This window comes from Trachemys scripta, chromosome 11, assembly GCF_013100865.1.
Source record: "Trachemys scripta elegans isolate TJP31775 chromosome 11, CAS_Tse_1.0, whole genome shotgun sequence".
Classification (NCBI taxonomy): domain Eukaryota; kingdom Metazoa; phylum Chordata; order Testudines; family Emydidae; genus Trachemys; species Trachemys scripta.
Window position 1 is genome coordinate 31340924 of NC_048308.1, and position 19335 is coordinate 31360258.

General features: G+C 38.1%; 1 protein-coding gene across 1 annotated transcript in view; it reads left to right on the forward strand.

Moving 5' to 3' along the window:
* The window catches only part of PSMD14 (proteasome 26S subunit, non-ATPase 14), a 61521-nt gene that overhangs the window by 6344 nt on the left and 35842 nt on the right, over window positions 1–19335 (forward strand). The window contains exons 2-3 of the mRNA XM_034785752.1: window positions 5342–5453; window positions 8258–8309. Coding sequence (XP_034641643.1) covers window positions 8262–8309 — 48 coding nt within the window. The 5' untranslated portion in view covers window positions 5342–5453; window positions 8258–8261. The remainder of the gene's footprint in view (window positions 1–5341; window positions 5454–8257; window positions 8310–19335) is intronic.

Here is a 19335-nt window from a genome sequence, read left to right on the forward strand (position 1 = left end):
GCTAATTATTGACTTAAAGTTGAAATTTTGTAGCTAAGGTTTTTCTCTTTTCTGTATATAAAAATAACTCTAATTCTAACTTTGACACTCTATCTCAAAAAGTTATCAGTCTTCATAATGAACCCAACTGCTCATCCCAGGATCCAATGATGAGTCCGTTTTTTAAAAAGAAATTACTTCAGTATATAGTGCCCATTATTTCTAGTAAGAAACCAGGACTATTGCATGAAATCTCATTCTCAGCTGCAAGAATATAGTAAGGCACTGAAATCATAAATTTTTCAAGTTAATTAAAAGATCTGAAATTCACTAAGTCTTAGGCACAAACATAGTACTCCCATCTTTTTAGAGAGATGATTACTGTGTATACTTGTTCAGAAGCCAAATTTTTTTAGTCCAAAAGGGAAGCACCAGATAAGGGGGTCGGCTTATGAACGGGTATAGAGAGGGAGAGGTGGGACACAGCCCCTCCCCCCAATAGAGGGAGCAAGGGGAGGCAGCAGAGCCAGAAGGGAAGAGGCGGGGCCGGAGTCTCTCTGCTTCTGGTCATGCTGCTCATCCCCCAGCCTCCGGAGCAGCTGCAGCTCTGGGGCTGACAAGCTGCAGCCGTGCCGCTCAGCCCCGCCCCCCAGAGCAGGCTGTGGTCGCGCCGCCCGGCCCAGCCTGCTGGAACATGCTGTGGCTGCGACGGTCTGGGCCGCTGGAGCAGACTGCGGCCACGCTGCCCAGCCTGCTAGAGCAGCTCCAGCCAGGCCAGAGACATCCTACCCTGGCCCTCCCCAGATACGGTGGGAAGGGAAGGGATGGGGAGAATGTGGGGGTCCCTGGCTAGGGGTGGGGTCATGTGGGGGGTGGTCACAGAGGTTACTCCACTGACCCCCAGCTTCTCCCGCCCCAAAAATTTCCCCACCAGTTGCTGTCCCGGCCTGTCAGGGTAAGCAGCTGGCGCGCTGGGACACTTTGTTTACTTAGGTTTACCTCTGTGCCTGCGGATGCTCGAGGTAAAAAACCATCTCAGCCCACCAGTGGCTTATCCTGATGGCCCGGGAGCCAAAGTTTGCTGACTCCTGAATTATAGGGTCGGCTTATGAACAGGTTATAAAAATTTTCCATTTTTACTTATCCATCTTGTGGGGGGTTGGCTTATAAACGAACCAGCTTATGAGTGAGTATATACAGTATATTGCTCATATCTGTTCTTCCCAGGCCATGTGGAAAAAAGTTCTTAATAATACCACTCAGTGTTTCATCTTCAAAGCACTTCATAAATATTAACTGATCTGTAATCAAAAACTGGGTTGGTTATGCTGATTGAAATCCAGAGCTCTTGGTGGCTGGTATCTTGTACCAGTTACATTTATCCGTTGATGTACTGCTAGATGACTGTACTGAAGATTCTCTACGGATTTTCCAGTTTTAATTCAATAATCATCAATTTTCATGAATTCCTGCAGTGCAGATTTTTAAAGATGTACGTTTTGTGTCCCATTCCTCCGCTCTCAGGTTCGGCAGTGAAAAAACTGCAATAATGGAGGTTGCATAAACAATATTTGAACTGCAGTAGTTCAGTCAAGCACACACTCAACTATTGCAGTTACTAAAAATCAAAGAAATCGCTTGCTAAGTCAGCAGTCATGACCACACTAACCTATTCCTAGATGTTACCAGGTAAATGGACTGCCCAAACGCAAATGCATTCTAATTTCTAACCTGGAATCAGTCAGTGTGCTCATCACAATCACTCTCAAATGAAAAACAAATGATTGAGGTTTTTACTAATCCGTGTAGTGTGCAACTTTTCTTTGACCTCATACTTTTGTATGGGAAAAGTTAAGGTGTGTTTTATTTTAATATTGTGCTGGGCATAGGTAGGGAACAGCACTTGGGAGGAGGATTAGGCCATATACTATCTACTCAGCCTCCCCAGCATCAGGGACTGACTGGGGAACTCTGAAGAGCAGAGCTGGAAGACAATGCCAGAACAGAAGTACGTCATGTTCTGACAGACCTGCCCAGAGTGTATAAAAATCTATTTATTTAAAAAAGCGGATATTTTTATTTAAATTGGATTTTGTTTTAAGTTGAATATATTCTTTTAAAAAATCTGTTTAAAATTAAATTTGAAACTGACAACCTATGTTAAAGCCTAAATTTATTATCTATTAAAATAATTTAGATTAATAATAAAAACATGCTGCATAAATGACCCCTCAACAAATTTTAATGAGTTATAGAGTGCTGCTTTAATTAGATGCAGAATCATGGGGGAAACAATCTTCAAATCAGGCTTGGAAAAGTCACAGTGTCATGTACTGCATGAAGTATATTATTTTCACTCTTTTCAGTAAAACAAATGCTGGTATTTACCTTTTTCCAAATGTAAGTTTCTGTGTGCAGAAACGCTTTTGGTTTAATTACTTTTGGTGTCAGTTTAGCTAGCACATGCAGAGAGAATATTTTTCTTCACTTGGCCTAGTAGTTAATTCAAAATTCAGAAATGGATTGGTACTTGAATAAGCAGGAAAGCTTGTTTTCCTTTTCTAGTTTATGAATAAAAAACACATGGGAGAGAATGAGATCTACCATTTTGAAAAACTTGAGGGACATGGGGCCAGACTTTCAAAGGAATTTAGGCACCTGAAGACTAAGGTTGCCACCTGTCCAGTTTTCACCCGGACAAGCCTGGGTTTTAGCTTGTGCGTCCGGGTACCATTTAACAAGCCTGGATGTCTTTTTTAATAAATAAATAAATAAATAAAAATCTGTGGCAATCCTAAGCGGAAGAAAGGAGGCAGTGCAGCAGCCACTGCTGCCTCTGGGGCCATGATGTGCAGGCAGGGTCACATTTAGGGGCAGGCGACCCACGCAACCGCCTGGAGTGGCATGCTTAGGAGTGCTGGAATCGGGATGCTGGGGCACGGAAAATAGGATATTTGAAGTAAAATGTTTGATAAATAAATGTATCTATCAGGTATTCCCAAAGAAGCCTTCAGAAGCTCAATATAGGAAGCCAAAAGTTCAGTTGCAATCTAGTTTGCAGCAATGGGCAAATTTGATGGGAAAATATCTGAAACAGAAAAACATAGACCGGGCTTTAGGCAATAGCAATTGTCCCAGTGCAGAAGAAATTGAGGAAAGAAGCGTAACTGGTGGAAGTCCTATTACTAAGGAATTAGCAGATTTGCTTGAAGATAAGGAAAAAATATAGGAAAGTGATGGAGAATTGTCCAGTTTTCCTGGTGGCATAAAGGAGAGTGATGATAAAGAAGAATGTGGCTCACATGAAAAGAAGAGTAATGACAAAGAAAAACCTAGTTAACGTGAAAAGGAGAGAAACAATAAAGAAAGATCTTTCTCGGACGATGACGGAAACAGCAGTGAGAGAAATTGCATTCCACAGATTGATAAATCAGATGCTGCTTTATGGCCAGCGATCCTAAACTCTGCTGATATTGATGATACAATTTTGAATGGGCAGGACAAAACTGAGGATATGTCGTTTCCAGTAAATGAGCAGAAGTGACACTTCTCAAAGTCACACTGCGAAAGAGTGCTTGAGAACGATGAAAAACTGAATTGGTGTTGGCTAATTTACTTGAAATCAACTGATTACTTGAAAAAACTGTTTTTTATGTACATCAGAAGCAGGAAGCCTGCTAAAGAACCAGTGGGGCCCCTGGACGATCGAGATACAAAAGGAGCACTTAAAGACGATAAAGTCATTGCGGAGAAACTAAATGAATTCTTTTCTTCAGTCTTTGCAGCTGAGGGAGATTCCCAAACCTGAGCCATCCTTTGTAGGTGACAAATCTGAGGAATTGTCACAGATTGAAGTGTCACTAGAGGAGGTTTTGGAATTAATTGATAAACTTAACAGTAACAAGTCACCGGGACCAGATGGCATTCACCCAAGAGTTCTGAAAGAACTCAAATTTGAAATTGCGGAACTATTAACTATGGTTTGTAACTGTTCTTTAAATCACCTTCTGTACCCAGTGACTGGAAGATAGCTAATGTAACGCCAATATTTAAAAAGGGCTCTAGAGATGATCCTGACAATTACAGGGCAGTAAGTCTAACATCCGTACCGGGCAAATTAGTTGAAACAATAGTAAAGAATAAAATTGTCAGACATATAGAAGAACATAAATTGTTGGGCAAAAGTCAACATGGTTTTTGTAATGGGAAATCATGTCTTACTAATCTATTAGAATTCTTTGAAGGGGTCAACAAACATGTGGACAAGGGGGATCCAGTGGACATAGTGTACTTAGATTTCCAGAAAGCCTTTGACAAGGTCCCTCACCAAAGGCTCTTACATAAATTAAGTTGTTCTGGGATGAGAGGGAAGATCCTTTCATGGATTGAGAACTGGTTAAGAGACAGGGAACAAAGGGTAGGAATAATGGTAAATTTTCAGAATGGAGAGGGGTAACTAGTGGTGTTCCCCAAGGATCAGTTCTAGAAACAATCCTATTCAACTTACTCATAAATGATCTGGAGAAAGGGGTAAACAGTGAGGTGGCAAAGTTTGCAGACGATACTAAACTGCTCAAGATAGTTAAGACCAAATCAGACTGTGAAGAACTTCAAAAAGATCTCACAAAACTAAGTGATTGGGCAACAAAATGGCAAATGAAATTTAATGTGGATAAAGGTAAAGTAATGCACATTGGAAAAAATAAATAATAAAATAAAATTAAAAAATAAATAAAAAAATGTGGTGGGGGCTAATTTAGCTATACTAAGTAGAAAGTATCTAAGCAGACAATGCCCTAAAAAAATTCAGATGAATCTTGAACAACTTTGTTAGACATGGAGACTAAATTTAATCAGTGAAAGGTTTCAGTTCAGTTATAAATTTGAGAAGCTTGTTGCAGCATTAACTGCTGATGCCTCTGTAATATTTCCAAGTTTAAGTCAAACAATTAGGGACAAATATTTTCCTGTTTCAGATGATTATATAACACCTATTTATGGAGTTACATCCAAGGTTAAACCTGTTTCGCTTTCTGGGGCGAAGAGAGGTTATTAAAATGCAAACTTGAATTTTACCTTTCCATGTTTCAGCGAGACTCTGGGAAATTTCTAGCCATATGATAATTGTGTAGGCTTTATGTAGTACATGGAGTTCTCTAGCTTAGAGATTCCAGATGGCATATTACAAATCTGAAATAGAGGTTATGTAGTTAAAACTCAGAAAAGTTCAAAACACAATGCTGGGGTAACTCAGTTTTGTATTTGCGCCTCTCCAATGGCATGGTCCCTGGAAAACCCTAGTAATGAAACTATTCCTTTCTCTATACTCTTGTTTCTAAATTACAGCTGTGTTCTCTTGTAGGAAGAAGACATCATAAACTTAATAGACATCCAAAAAGTGGGAGCTGCAGTGGGGATAAGGATTACTATCTGACTCTGTTGACAAGAACAGGAAAACTCTAGTTGAGTGCCAGGTGAGAAACTAAAATTTGTTCCATTTCATATACTCATCTCAAACTTTGTTACCTGTTAAGATAATGGGTTCTGATCAATAACTTCAAAACAAAACAGGTTCACTTTATTTAACTGTGTAAAAGCATTATCCAGGGGGATTACCGCTGTATTAACTCATGGAGTGGGCCTTTTCTCCACTTAATTGAAAGTTACTATCCAGTCCAGATTAGCAGTAAATAAAAATTGTTATCCTTGATATCTGCCTGGCCTACCTGAAATAAATTATGTGGTCATTCTAAGTCCCAGTGGACAAATAGTGTTTTTTCTCACAAAAAAACAGCACAGTTGGTGTTAATTGGCACACACTGCAGTTTCATCAGAACTACCAAACAATGAATGATCATGTATGGGGAATTATCCTTTCCACACCCACGTTGGGATTGCTTCCCCAGGTCAGGGTTGAGACATTAGTGGTACAGTACAGAGGAGCTTATACCTGTGCTGAATTTCTTTTTTGCAGATAGAGAATTTTGGTCTCCATGGCTGTCAGACATTTTTCATGAGCACTAAACTCACACCTGAAAATGAAGGCATTAATCTGTGGCTTTTTTATTTCCCCAGTCTTAATTTGATGTAGTCTCTATCCAAGATACCTTTAAAAGGATGTCTTCTGGTAATGTAGGTCCCAAATGTAGGATTGTATGTGTTGTCTTTAAAAAGAATATTTTAAAAACACCAAAAGGGAATCCAAACACAGCACCACTCTGCTGGTGTACTAGAACTAGAAAGTGGAACTGACTACATAAAAAAGTGATGCTGACCAGACTCTTTTTATCCAAGTTGTTTGAAGAACAAAAAGTAAATGGCATAAATAGTAAAAACTATTATGCTTGAGTTTTATTTTAATCATCTTACAGGGTGCTAGTAACACAGGGAAAGACAGTTGAATCTGACTGTGTCCCTTAAACTGGAAGAAAAATAATTCAAAATAGAACTCTGGGTTTTAGAGAATAAATCAAATTTATAGATCTCCACAGATAGCTAGTTAATAAAAATGTTAACATCTTTTGGAAGATGAATAGTGTTGTCTCTAACATCATTTCTACAACTTCAAGATCAAATTTGTTTTGGTTTCAATATACAGACTAAAATTATTTCTCAAGTCTATGACCCTTCACCATTTTTTCCAGTTTTCAAATTTACCTTTGCTCATATCCCTTTTTGTTTGTATTTGTGGCTGCATAAAGAAAGTTCTGGAATGTGTTTTGTTTGTGATCGCTGATGGTGTTTTGTTATTGAATATTGCATGTGGTGGGAACAAACTCATTTGCTGTGGAAATACGGTCACTTGCTGTTTTTATAATGTGGTGGGGTCTGATGGTAAACTTGAACAGGCTTTGTAGTATTGAGCCAAAGTTGTGCAAGATGGGGTTTGCTCAATAGTCTTGCGTTAAGGAATCTGTTTTTGGCCTTGTACTGTATCTCTTTCACTTCCAAGGAAGTGTGATAAAGCAGTCAATACTCATAATTTATGTCTTAAAACTCTAAAATGAAAACCATGTTTCAAGTTAAAATTTAAGGCTTAGAACTTGTTGAAAAGTGAGCTTTTCTTAGTTATTCAATGCCTACCCACAACTGGGTCTTAGTGCTTGCAAATAAGCACTGTAAGGAAAGGCAAGCCACGAAAGATTCCTGACTGTTATAACTGGGACAGTACACTTATATTGAAATTGTGTATATATATTATATCTAAAAATATGTATGTTATTTCTGAATAAGAAAATGATTTGATCAGCGAAATGAATCGTAGCTCAAGTCTTTAACAGTAGCATGGTTTAATGGTTAATTGAGGCCATATAAAACTACATCAAAGATTTATCTCATTGTCCTAGAGATCAGAAAAGAGGGGAAGTTCAGTTATTGAAGTAGTACTTTTCAAATACACCTCTCCCTCGATAGAACGCTGCCCGATATAACACTAATTCGGATATAACGCGGTAAAGCAGTGCTTTGGGGGGGCGGGGCCGCGCACTCCGGTGAATCAAAGCAAGTTCAATATAACGCGGTTTCATCTATAACGCGGTAAGATTTTTTGGCTCCCGAGGACAGCGTTCTATCAAGGTAGAGGTGTACTCTAGTGGAAAGAGCTGTTAAGTTTTGCTGCTGGAATAGTCTCATTCTAAGGTATTCTATATGCAACATTTTAAATGCATGAAATGACTGTATTGCCCCTTGTATTCAAACTAAATGCATTTGATGTTTACTTTACAGTATTTCTTTAAGTATAATGAGTTCATTAAAAAAAGCTTTGGATGCTAATTCAGAGATCCATAATCTGTTCAGTGTCTTTCACATGCAGTTTTTACAATAACTGACAAGCTGTAAGTTAATTAGCACAGAACTTACTAATGAGGATGTAAAAAATCCTTACTTTTTAAATTAAGTTTTATTGATACACGCTGGACAAAATTGAAGGAAAGTCAGTTGTACCTGTAATATGTTTCAGGCATTTCCCCCATGCAGGTGCTCTTTCCAGGTAAGTTAAACATTATTGTATGATAAAGTTTTGAAAGTGTGACAAAAATGCTTATCTTTAGATATTGGGATAACCCAAAACCAAAGCAATAAAATAAGGTCTGTTAATTAGCGAGGAAGACAGCTTCTTGAATTAATATGTGGTGTTAATTAACAGGAAGTCTGATGTTGTGTTGTAATTACCACCAATATTTTTGACATACTGAGTGACTGAAGGTGAATTATATAGATAGCAATTTAGTAAATACTTCAGAGCTTAGGAACGTTTTCCTTTGTTTCTGTTCTCTAGAAATATGGACAGACTTCTACGACTTGGAGGAGGCATGCCTGGGCTGGGGCAGGTTAGTATACAACTTGTAAATATGTTATTCTTACATTAATCATAGTTTATTTTTATAATTACCAAAATACCCAACCTTTTAGCAGCAAACAGCTGACTTCAGTTTTGTAATAATGTCAATATATAGAAAACATTGCTGTATAGTCTATGCATGAATTTTGATGTGAATTGCATTGACACTGTGTATGAACGTTCAAAATTTACAGAATTTGCAACCATGCCATGTATAAAAATTAAGGATTGTTTCAATATTTCATGTGATGTCTAAACAATGTAGTCCACTGAATGCAGATGTATCTGCAAAATTAAACATTGAATAAAACAGAAATTGCAAATTAAACTGTTCAGAAAAACTGACTTTGCATCTTTGGTTTAGTCAATAAGAATACCTTTAAATACCATTCATTTGATGCAGTGAATAAGTAGATTTCATAACACCTGAGATACCATGATGATGCGTTCTCATATGGATTTGTGGAGGCTATTTGAATTGTTTCTAAAAGAATTAATCACACATGTAAGTAGCCTTTGCGTACACATATGTAGTTCTTAAACACAGTATTGTTGCTTTCTTTAGTAATCTTCCTGCTGTGGAGTAAGGGCCTCTCTGGTAGCTTTCAAGTTCCTATCACAAACTTTTCAACTAATGTGTGGCCTCCTCCATTTTCTCTCACCAGATGATACCACCTGTTGTGTTTTTCCAGCTGATTTGCCCAGAGGCCTTAATGTTGTTTGTGTAGGTGCATGTGCATCTCTCTTTTATGTCTGTCCCTTTTCTTCAGAGAGGTGAGGGCAGCTTTGTCCTGGGTGTTTAGCACCCTGGATGCAGTGGAACTAGTTAGTCTGCCATGGGAGGGTGGACAGGACACCTGAAGTCTAAGGAGAATGTATTTGGAACATGTTGGTGGAACTATTACTATGCAGATACCCACACTGTTTGGGAAGAAGACTGGCGTAAGTAAAGCTTTGTGAGCTACATCATTGTCTCTATGGAGTCACAAGAGAAGTAATTCTTCCAGTAGAGTTTCCCTAGGCCAAGCCCAGGAATCTCAGCTTAGCATGGTGGCCTGGGTTTGCTCCCCCTTAATGACTTTTGTAATATATTCCAAACATTAACTTAGTCTGTAATTCCCAACCATAGTTGGCTCCTCAATGTTCACAGTAACATATATGTTTTGAAGTCCCTGATTCATTGCTATAATTCCTTTGATATTTGCAAATCCTTCATATTCACAGCTTTTTGGCTTTCTGTAATGTGTTCCTAATGTCCACCTCTAAACAGGAAAGTATACATCAGTGGTCCCCCAAACTATGGGGTGAGCCCAGGGGTAGTCCCCACAGGGTGGGGAGGGAACGCCACCCAGTCGCACTCTGCCCTCGGTCTTGGCTCCTGGCCCCGCTTGCGGCCTCAGGACCCCTGCAGCTGCGGCCCCAACCTCAGCCCCCTTACCCTTATCCACACCTCCCCTCCCCCCAAGAGCCGCAGCCTTGCTCTTGGCCCCAGCTCTGAAGGGGTGCACAAACAGGGGTAAAGGGGGCGCCATGTGAAAAGTTTGGGGACCACTGGTGTACAACATGTAATAACATAGTAATAGTTCCACTCAATGTGCTTCATCTAACATGTAGAATTACATCCGCTAGCTGGGTGGCCAGATCACCTTAATTTTTTTGCATGTTATTGTTCAATTTTCTTTTTTTCAGCTAAAATTCTTTTCACGCTCCTTTAGTAGTGCATCTTCAAGCAGTACTCAGTTATTTTTAGTTTCGCTTTCTTAAGCAATTTTGAGATTTCTCTTGTTACTCTGTGCTGCCAGTCTGCTTCATGACTCTTCATTTTTCTAACATATGCATAGTCTAATCACTCAAGCTTTCACTTCTTAGTCCTCTCTGAACTTGATGCACATCAAAGCTGTTTTTCAGATTTACAGTTAACTCTCTAGAATTTCCCAATTTTAATCTGAAGCCAAATATAAAATGTAGGAGACAATAAAATGATATTCAAAATAAGCCTTACAAACTGCTCCAGCACCAGGCTGCAGAATTTCTATCCATATTTAAACATGGAAATGTCTCCTGAAGAAACTTGAGTGAGGGGATTTAAAAAAAAAATCTGTGAATCTCAGGAGAACTACATTGCTGCTATTGCTGGTTGCAGCTTGATCTGCCTAATGTCATGGCTACTTTTGCAGCTCTCTGGTGGATTAAATCGGTAGGAGAGATGTGCAAAAGAAGGTCACTTATGCTTATAGTTTATGTATTGGCATATGCCTGAATTTGAATTGGAGATGGACAGTTATCAGTTTTTATCTTGGATATTTTTGCTGGTAGCAGAGAAACTCCAGACTGAATCAGACGGTTGTTAAACTGAGAACAAAGACAGGTATTCCCTGGAAATACTTAATCTTGTTACAGAACTAGTGATATCACTGCCAGTAATGCCCCTAAACTGGACTAGTCTTGAAACTATTGTACATTCCTCCACCTAATCATTCTGTTACAAATGACTTCGGTTTTTGCTGGCTTTACTTTAGAAGTTAAACCTCATAGTAAAAAAGCCTATCCAGGTCAACTACTCAAGTTTGTTCCTCTGCTAATCTGAGTATGCGAAGAATTGTATAAGGAAGAGCAAACTTAATACATTTTCTGAGGGCAGAATTAAATAGCTGTGGGTAACTCCTTTCTTGAGCTATTCTTTGAGATTGATTGTTTGGCAGTTGAAATGGGTGACTTGGTCTATGACAATAGCCCACTTCCATTGATATGTAACAGTGGATCAACTCTTAGTCAACAAATGGCCACTCAGTTAATCTTTACCAGCTCCATCTTTGGAGTCTCCATCACAAATTTCCCTCTTTCTGACACTACCTCATCTCCTTCAGTATTGCCCACTTCTCCCCTCTACCCTGCCCTGCCACCTATTCCTTCCATAACCTTCAATCCATCAACATCCACGTATGCTGTTCTGCTCTCAGCCCTTTCCTCTAGTCTTTCTATTTCTATTTCTTCTACTCCACTCTTTTTTGATACCTTCTCACATCACAAGGTCGTTCCCTCGAACCCTCAATATCTGTTTTTATACTCTTGTTCTCCTGCTGCTGAGCAATTCTGGTCAAAGTCTCATGGCCATGCTGAGTCAAAATTATAAGTTCACTCTTTCCTCCTTTTAACTTTGTCATCTTCTTAGCCAAACAGCCCTACTTCCTATGCTCAATTCCAGTTGCTGCTTCTACCACCTTTTGACTTTCTCCTCAAGCTCTTCCCCTCTCTGTTTTCTCCTCCCTTTCCATGTAGGATCTTACTGGTTTCTTCAAAGAAAAATCATTACCTCCCTCCTCCCCAACATCACTGACAATGAGACTTGTTGCTTGTTGTCCAACTCCAGCCCTTCATGATCAAATAACCTCCATCTCCTCTCATCTTTTAATTTCTCTTGCTGCTCTGCTCATCCCATTTCTCTCACTTCTTCACCTCACACATCATGAGATTACTTTCCTTATCATTATAAGAAGTTGTTGTGCTGTTTTTTTTTTTTTTTTCTTTTTTTTGAAGATGGGGAGACCAAGTACAAAACTCTTAACCCTACCTTCCACTTCTACTGTCATTCAGTATCTCATTGAACATGCTGTTTACAACTGCTGTTTAGAGCTCCTTTCCTCCAATTCCATTCTTGATGCTTTCTAGTCTGGCGTCTGCCTTCATATTCCACTGAAACTGCTTTCATTAAAGTCTCTAATGACCTCTTTTTCTGGCCCAATCTCACAATCTGTACTCCACTATCCTTGACCTTTTGGTGTTTTTTTGATACCTACTTTTTGAAATTTTGTTCTCCATTGTCTTTCTGTCCCTTATGGTTCTCCTCTGACCTCATTGGTAGCTCTGTGTGTCTAATCTGGAGGGCAGTTCTTTTCCCCTCTTTCCTTTTCTGTGGGTATCCCTCAAGGTTTTGTCTGTCCCCCTCCTCTTTTCCCTCCTAGAAACTATCTCTACCTCCAGTACCTCACTTATCTAGTAACATGTTGCAGTGTCAACCCCTGCCATCATGCTGCCTACATTCCCTAGTCAGCTTCTGCTTCAAACATCTCTGGGCTCTCTTCCACATTGCACCTTTTGCAGGGGAAGAACTCCCTGATGAAATGAATACTTTGTCAGATTTCTCCTTAAGAATCACCTCTGCTGATCATGGGTAGGCAGGTAACTAGCTGTGACTCTTCCTACTCCTTTCCTCTCTACCCTCATTTAAAACAAACTGTGGTACATGTAATTAACAAAACTGCCTATTCTTCAATGTAGTGCTTGTATGTCGTATCTCCAGACTCTGCTGTGTGTGCATGATTTTAGATTGTAAATTGTTCATGGCAGTGATTGTCTCTTTTGTGTTTGTACAGCACCCAGCACATTGGGGTCTCAGTCCTGGTTGGGCCTTTGGGTACTACATAATACAAATTACTACAATTAACTAATCTTACCAGTATTGGGTCTTTGTGCAAACAGGAGATCTGGAATAAGTATTTCTCTGTATCCGTTAATAATGAATTGAGACCAAAAATGAGACCAAGGAATTGATTTACAGGAATCATCTTGTGTATTTAAATCTCACTTTTCCCATCATTTGCCTGTGAGGGCAAAAGAACCACCCTGAAGAATTTAGTTCAGGTCAATGACAGTTAGTTTGAATACCAAGGAGATTATTTAGAATTTGAAGACATTCCTAACTTTAGATATGGTAAAAGAATCTATAAGTTGTGTAAAGCTAATATATGGCATGAATCCTTTTTGGAAGCATGATTTCAATCAAAAAAGTGGTATCGGACCCAACAAGAAGCAAAGCCACCTTTGTGGAGTCTACTCCTGTGTTCAGGAGGTGGAAAGATTAATGAATAATAAAAATATTAGGACAGACTTTTTATTAACATCTTGTTCTCCTACCTCTCTTGTCATTGTTTTCCTTTCCTTCCATCTATGCTTATTCTCCCCCCCACACCTCCTGTAGTGTTGGAGAGCTGTGCCTGCAGCACAGCTGATTGGTATCCCATTTCCCTGTTCTGCCTAGTTTGTGTGCAAAAGACAAATTAGGGAGTGCAGCTCAAGCTTTAGATTTTATTGGGGCAGCAAGAGAATCCGTGTCACCGGGATTTGGAAGAACACCCCTTTTCATTTTGCACACAATTTTCTGGAATATTAGTTGAATCCATTACACCCATCTTTACTAGTCATTGTCCTCCATGCCACAGGATGTGTAGTGAAGTCAATTCTGCATATGCATGTTTTAGATAGTCCCATTGATTACTATCTTCACTATTCTTCCTGTTGTCCCAGAGAGTACACAAGATGAATTTAGTAAGAGCTTTTGTTGGTGTTGTCCTCCCTGTGAGGCTTTCAAAATGGTAACAGACAGCTGTTTTTTACCCATGCTGACACATCTTATCCAGTTATTTTCTCCACCCAAATGTGATCAGTAACACATTAGAAAGACGTACGTTTCTTGTTGTATATATGTGCTACACTTAACAAAGCTCTGATGTAGAGAGCAATGAGATTATTTTAAAAATATACCTTATTGTTCTTAACCAATTTTTAATGTATTTTTAAAAACTTTAGTTTTATTTGACTGTTCATTAATTTTTTCATGGGTGTAAGTGCTTCACTGTTGTAAACGAAACAATCGTTATACTAGCTGGATGCTTTAAAGTAACCCACTTGATGGAGGGTAGAGAGTAATCCAATTTTTGGGGGGGTGACCTGTGTCTTATGCAAAGTGTTTGCACCTTGACTTGAAATAAAGAAAATAGAAGTGCAGATAGCTAGTTTATTTGAATAATGGACTTGCCAATTAGCCATCAAGTGCTTCCATCTGTGAAATTGTTGATCAGATGGGTTAGCTGGGATGTTTCCAGATTAGGGCATTGTAAATGGCACTTGAAAACTGTCACTTTGATTATGAGGTTTCATGCATTGCACTGTTTGATGCTGTGGAACCTTTTTTCCTTATATTATTATTTTTTTTTTTTTTTTTAAGAACACAGTGATCCCATTTATGAAATCTGTGGCACCAGGGGAATTTGGGAGACCTGCCACTGATCTAAAATTCTGAATAATCTGCTCATGTAATCAGTGCAAGGATTAAACACAATGTTACTAGTTTCTTTCATGAGCTTCAGAATGAGGGTTCCTGATCTGGCAGGCACAGGTGGGTGAGGTTCAATGTAGATTCCTTCCAATTTCCAAATTAAATGCAAGTTTCCTTTATACTAATTAGAGCAACTGATTTAGATATTCCTGTATCTCTTAGTAAATGGCATATTGGCTTTGTCCTTTCTGCATGCTAATGGATATTTATGCATATGTAATGGAACACCTTGTAGGAAGTTTTGTTGGTTCATAGCACACTTTGGGGATACAACACATTTCAGTTAAATGGAAGGAAGTCTGCAACTTTACTGAGCACCACTGCCTATTTAGATTAATGTCCATCTGCTCAGATTTGGTATCCACAGGCACTTAAGCAGCTTCATCTTTTTTCCACCCCTGTCTCCCTGGGCCTGTATGCTTCTCATGGCAAGGGTTGTGCTACTCTGTGGCCTTCCAATTTTTTCCCCAAGGTGGGGCTTTGGACACTCCTGCTAGGGAACATCACATCCACTGCTTCAGTGAGTAGGGTGGGTTGTACCTCTAGTTCAAGAGATCTATTTATTACTAATTCATTAGTACTTATAAACCTTTGATGAAAAAAGCAAACAAGTATCTTACAAACATTATTTCTCTCAATATCCTTTATACCTATATTAAAGATGAGGAAACCAAGGTGCATAACTTACGTGACTTATCTGTTGCAGAACCATCATTGAAACCCATGTCCCCAGATTCCCAATTTTAACAGATTATTCCACTCAAGGAGAATAGGACTTAATTTTTTCCACCCCTTAAAACCAGTTGCTTTGAAAACATTAGTATTAACTCATTGCAGGAAGTACTGCCAAATATGCAACCATCACATTGCTTTAAATTAGTTTTCTATGCTTTGAAGACTTCAAAACAAGAATAAATATCCAGGTTGTATATACCTGATCCAGCTTCTACGAGGTGAGCCTGGAATAGTCATGTAATTGCAGCTTCCCATACTACTTTGCATCCACAGGTTGGATTAAATAACCTTATTTAATGATTAACATTGGTTTTAGCACTATTGAGTTACTCTCTCTCCAGATATGCCAGCAGAGGTGGTTGGGACATGTCAGAAGTGCTTGAGGAAACAGTCATCTTAATGTTATCCAGTCCTACTTCTTTCTTGCTATACATTCCTCAAATACCTACTGACAAATTTCTTTTGGTTGGGAGTTGCAATGAGATGTGGTGCACTTATTTTGTTTTTTGATGTCCTGCCTGAAGTATCTTTTCATTCAAATTCTTCCTGAAGATGCACTTCTTCCACAATGCATTCAGTCATAACAAATAAAATAAAAACAGAAAAAAAAATTACTAGCTATTCTTGCAGAGTCTCCAAGTGCATCCTGTTCTTTCATACTGTAAACTCTTTGGAATAGGAATGCTGTATTTTGTTTTAAATCCCTTTAAATGTGTCACTGCACAGAATATGATTTTGGTACCCAATATTAATACCTGCAGAGCACTAGATTCCCCTAATTAAGGTGTGATGTCCAGATAGAGTAGAAGAGAACCTGGGTTTACCTACTGAAATTTTGCATGGGTATAAGTTTATACACCCTAAATTCCATTATCTGTCTTGAGGCTCTCTCTTCCCCATACCCACTGAGAATGTGGTCTCTAGCCAAGAAATAAATCCAAAATCCCTTTGGGCACTGAGCGTGGAATCTTGAAGGCAGGAATACTGGAACTTTGCAAAATGAATTTCTAACAGTTGTTAGATTGTTTGTTTGTATTTTCCTTAAGCAGAACTTTAACTCTGAAATTTCCAGGCTTTTTAGCATTTTTCGGTGAGGAGTATGATCTTGTTTTTCTGTGTGAGAATTACAGCATTTTCAGGGGTTCTTTCCACCTTCACTCTCCTCTGATATTTACAACCTTATTTCCATCTTAATGAAGTTTTATTATATCCTGAAAATTTGCTTTACATTTTTGAAAATGAGTAGGAGGCAGTATTGACTGCAAGTACTGTTGTCTGGCATTACGTTCCTTACACGGTTTTAATAACTACTTGAGTTTTTGATTTGAACAAAACAAGAAAACTGGAAATACCTACATTCAGGTGGACACTTTATTTGAATACATTTGTTAACAACATTCTAAAAGACATTTTAAGGATTATAGACGCCTTTAAAGTAATACATATGTATAACTAATTCTGCAGTATAGATATATTTTTAATGATGGAAATAAGATGTTTTTAATAAAACAGGCTAATTAGGATTTTGGCTGGTCATCTTTAAAATAAATTGTACTGAGATCAAATTTCAAGCTTAACTTTGATCACATAGGCACAAAGGCATTGCTTGATCTGATTGGACCCTTGGATCCCCTAGTGTTTAGACCATAGTGAGAAGGGCATGAGGCAGTAATTTAAACTGCGATGAAGAATAAAAAGCACCTGAGTCAAATAATTTTTCAGGAGCTTGAACTTCAGTCTTCTAGATCTTGTCTGTCTAGCAGCTTTAGGAAATATGAACACTATTTTTTTTAAGATAAAATTTTAACATCTATTCAAAAGAAGAAAAATTTTTCAAAAGAACAACAAAACATAATTGAGTTCTTAAGGTTTATAGGAAGTAGAATCTGTACACAGGCCTTTCTGAATGGGTAGCTCAACCAATTCCTTAAAACTCTCTCATTTAGCAGATATTATTAGCAGAGACAAAGAAGAATTTTTGTGCGAACTAGTCAAAATTAAAAATTTTGGATCGATCAGCTAGCACCTGATACCAAATAATTTGCATGTTTTTTCTTTGTTGATCATTTTAAGCTTTTTATACTTCTGTTATGGAAAAAGTCTGACTTGACTCTGGTTGTGCAGTTACCCTGTAAGAGAGAGAGACTGCACACTTGGAAAAATTACTTAATATTCTTAAAGCTTCAGTTTTAGACCCAAAGCTTCTATGAGTTTGAGTTACTGTCGCAGGCCAGTTTAACCGCTTGTGTTGTTTTGAAGCCTGCCAAAGCTTCCTGAAATAATGTTATGTTTCCCATTCCACAGTCCTTATATGCAAGACTGATGGTGTGAGACACCCTTTTTATTCCTAATACAGCTAGAGTTCCTATTAATTTGAGTTACCTTAGTTTTGCTCTAGGGGTGTACCTGAATTATTGAGTTTATCTTTTTGCGGAGGAGATGGGGAATTGGCAAATATACTGAGAGACATTGGATTTTCTTGTGCAGCTTTATCTTATCCCAGCTAGTTTTGGGTTCATCACAGTACATGCTTTAAAACACCAGCAGAGGCCTTGATGTTAGCCCAAGATCAGTGCTCCAGTTGGAGGATCAATATATGATAAATGACTAACTGCAAACATTTCTAAAATTTTCTCTTTCTGATAGTATGTGAATCAACTAGAGAGACCATGGTTTGTTTATAAATATATAGTGCTTGTAGAAATTGAAGCTATTTTATAGCTGTAGCGTGTTTGTTTGCTTGTTTGATACAAATATGGACCTAAACTTGCAAACAGTTGTAGGCATAATGCTTACTTGCAGAAGTTGTCTGGTAGATTAAGAAGTATTTGCAAGAAACTAGAAAGCTAAATAAAATATGCTGAATGCCCACTATGCAGACTGTGCGGGTGATTCCGCATGAAAATTTTAATTTTATTTCTAAAATTTGTTTTCCCTCTGTAAATTCCTCTGGTGTTTCCTGATTTGTTGTTCAGCCTAGAAGTCATCATTCTGTGACTTCCCTGGTGTTAGAGACCTATTAATTTGCTATACTGCAGAGTCTGCAGTATGTTTTTTTTGTTCTGGTGCATTAAATGAAGAGAACTGTTGAAATCTGAAGAAACTTTACCCTTTATCATGGGGACTGAATAAAACATCTGTATTTAATTCAAGTATATTCTGTTATCTTTTCATATGTAGTAAATATTCTGATTATTTCACAGCAAAAATTGTACCCCTGGGTTCAAGCTCCATTTTTATTTTTCTTGGATTTATATTTTAATTCTAGGAATTACTGTGTAAATGAGATCACACCATGAAAGGAGTCTTAGATTTTTTTGTCAGTTGGTCATCAGAGTATACAGTGTACATTAGCAGACCTAAAAGGAGTGTATGAAGTCCAACAAATCAATTTTATGTAGCTTTTGTACTATCACTAGCACCTCTCTCTGTAGATTGTCCTATTCCTATGCACTTTTGTCAAGTAACCGTCTACAAAGTGTTACATTTTACTCGCTGTTTATGAATCTTAGTCTGTTTGATTTACGTTTAAAAAATATAATAGTTCCGAGTCATTTAAAATGACTACTCTTTCAAGAGTCTCTTCAATATGTAAAGCAAAATAATTCTTACTCCACAGTAGTAGGTGTTGCATTTGTGTCCTGGTGACTTTTCCCTCCTATATAATGTGCGCAGTGACTTTTGTCCAGAGGATTTATTTTGGAGCAAGTGGTGGAAATGATTTTTTCCACATTCAGAAGTAACACAAGTTTTAAATTAATCTCCCTCAATTGTCTTTAGGTGTAACAGCTGAAATTATGTACTCAAAGGGTTAAGTCAGCATGAAAGAATTCATTTCCACTTTAATGACCTAGCCTTGCTGGGTTAGGACGATGGGGAACATGCTTCTGACTTGTACTCCTATTGCCAATTAACACCTCCTATAACAGGTGTCCTCAGCTAGTCATTGAAGCAGAGGCAGTAGAAATAGTTTACATGCGGCTTGTTTTTCACACTAGTTGTTTAATACTCACAAAATTAAAGTATTAAAAGGTTTTCTTACCTTGCTGGTTTAAAAAATAAACACTATAGCTTTGTATATTTGTGTGTTTGCTTATGTTTGTCTTGTCTTTTTTTTTTTTTTTTTTTTGTATTTTAAATGGTGCCAGTTGTAAAAAATTGAGAT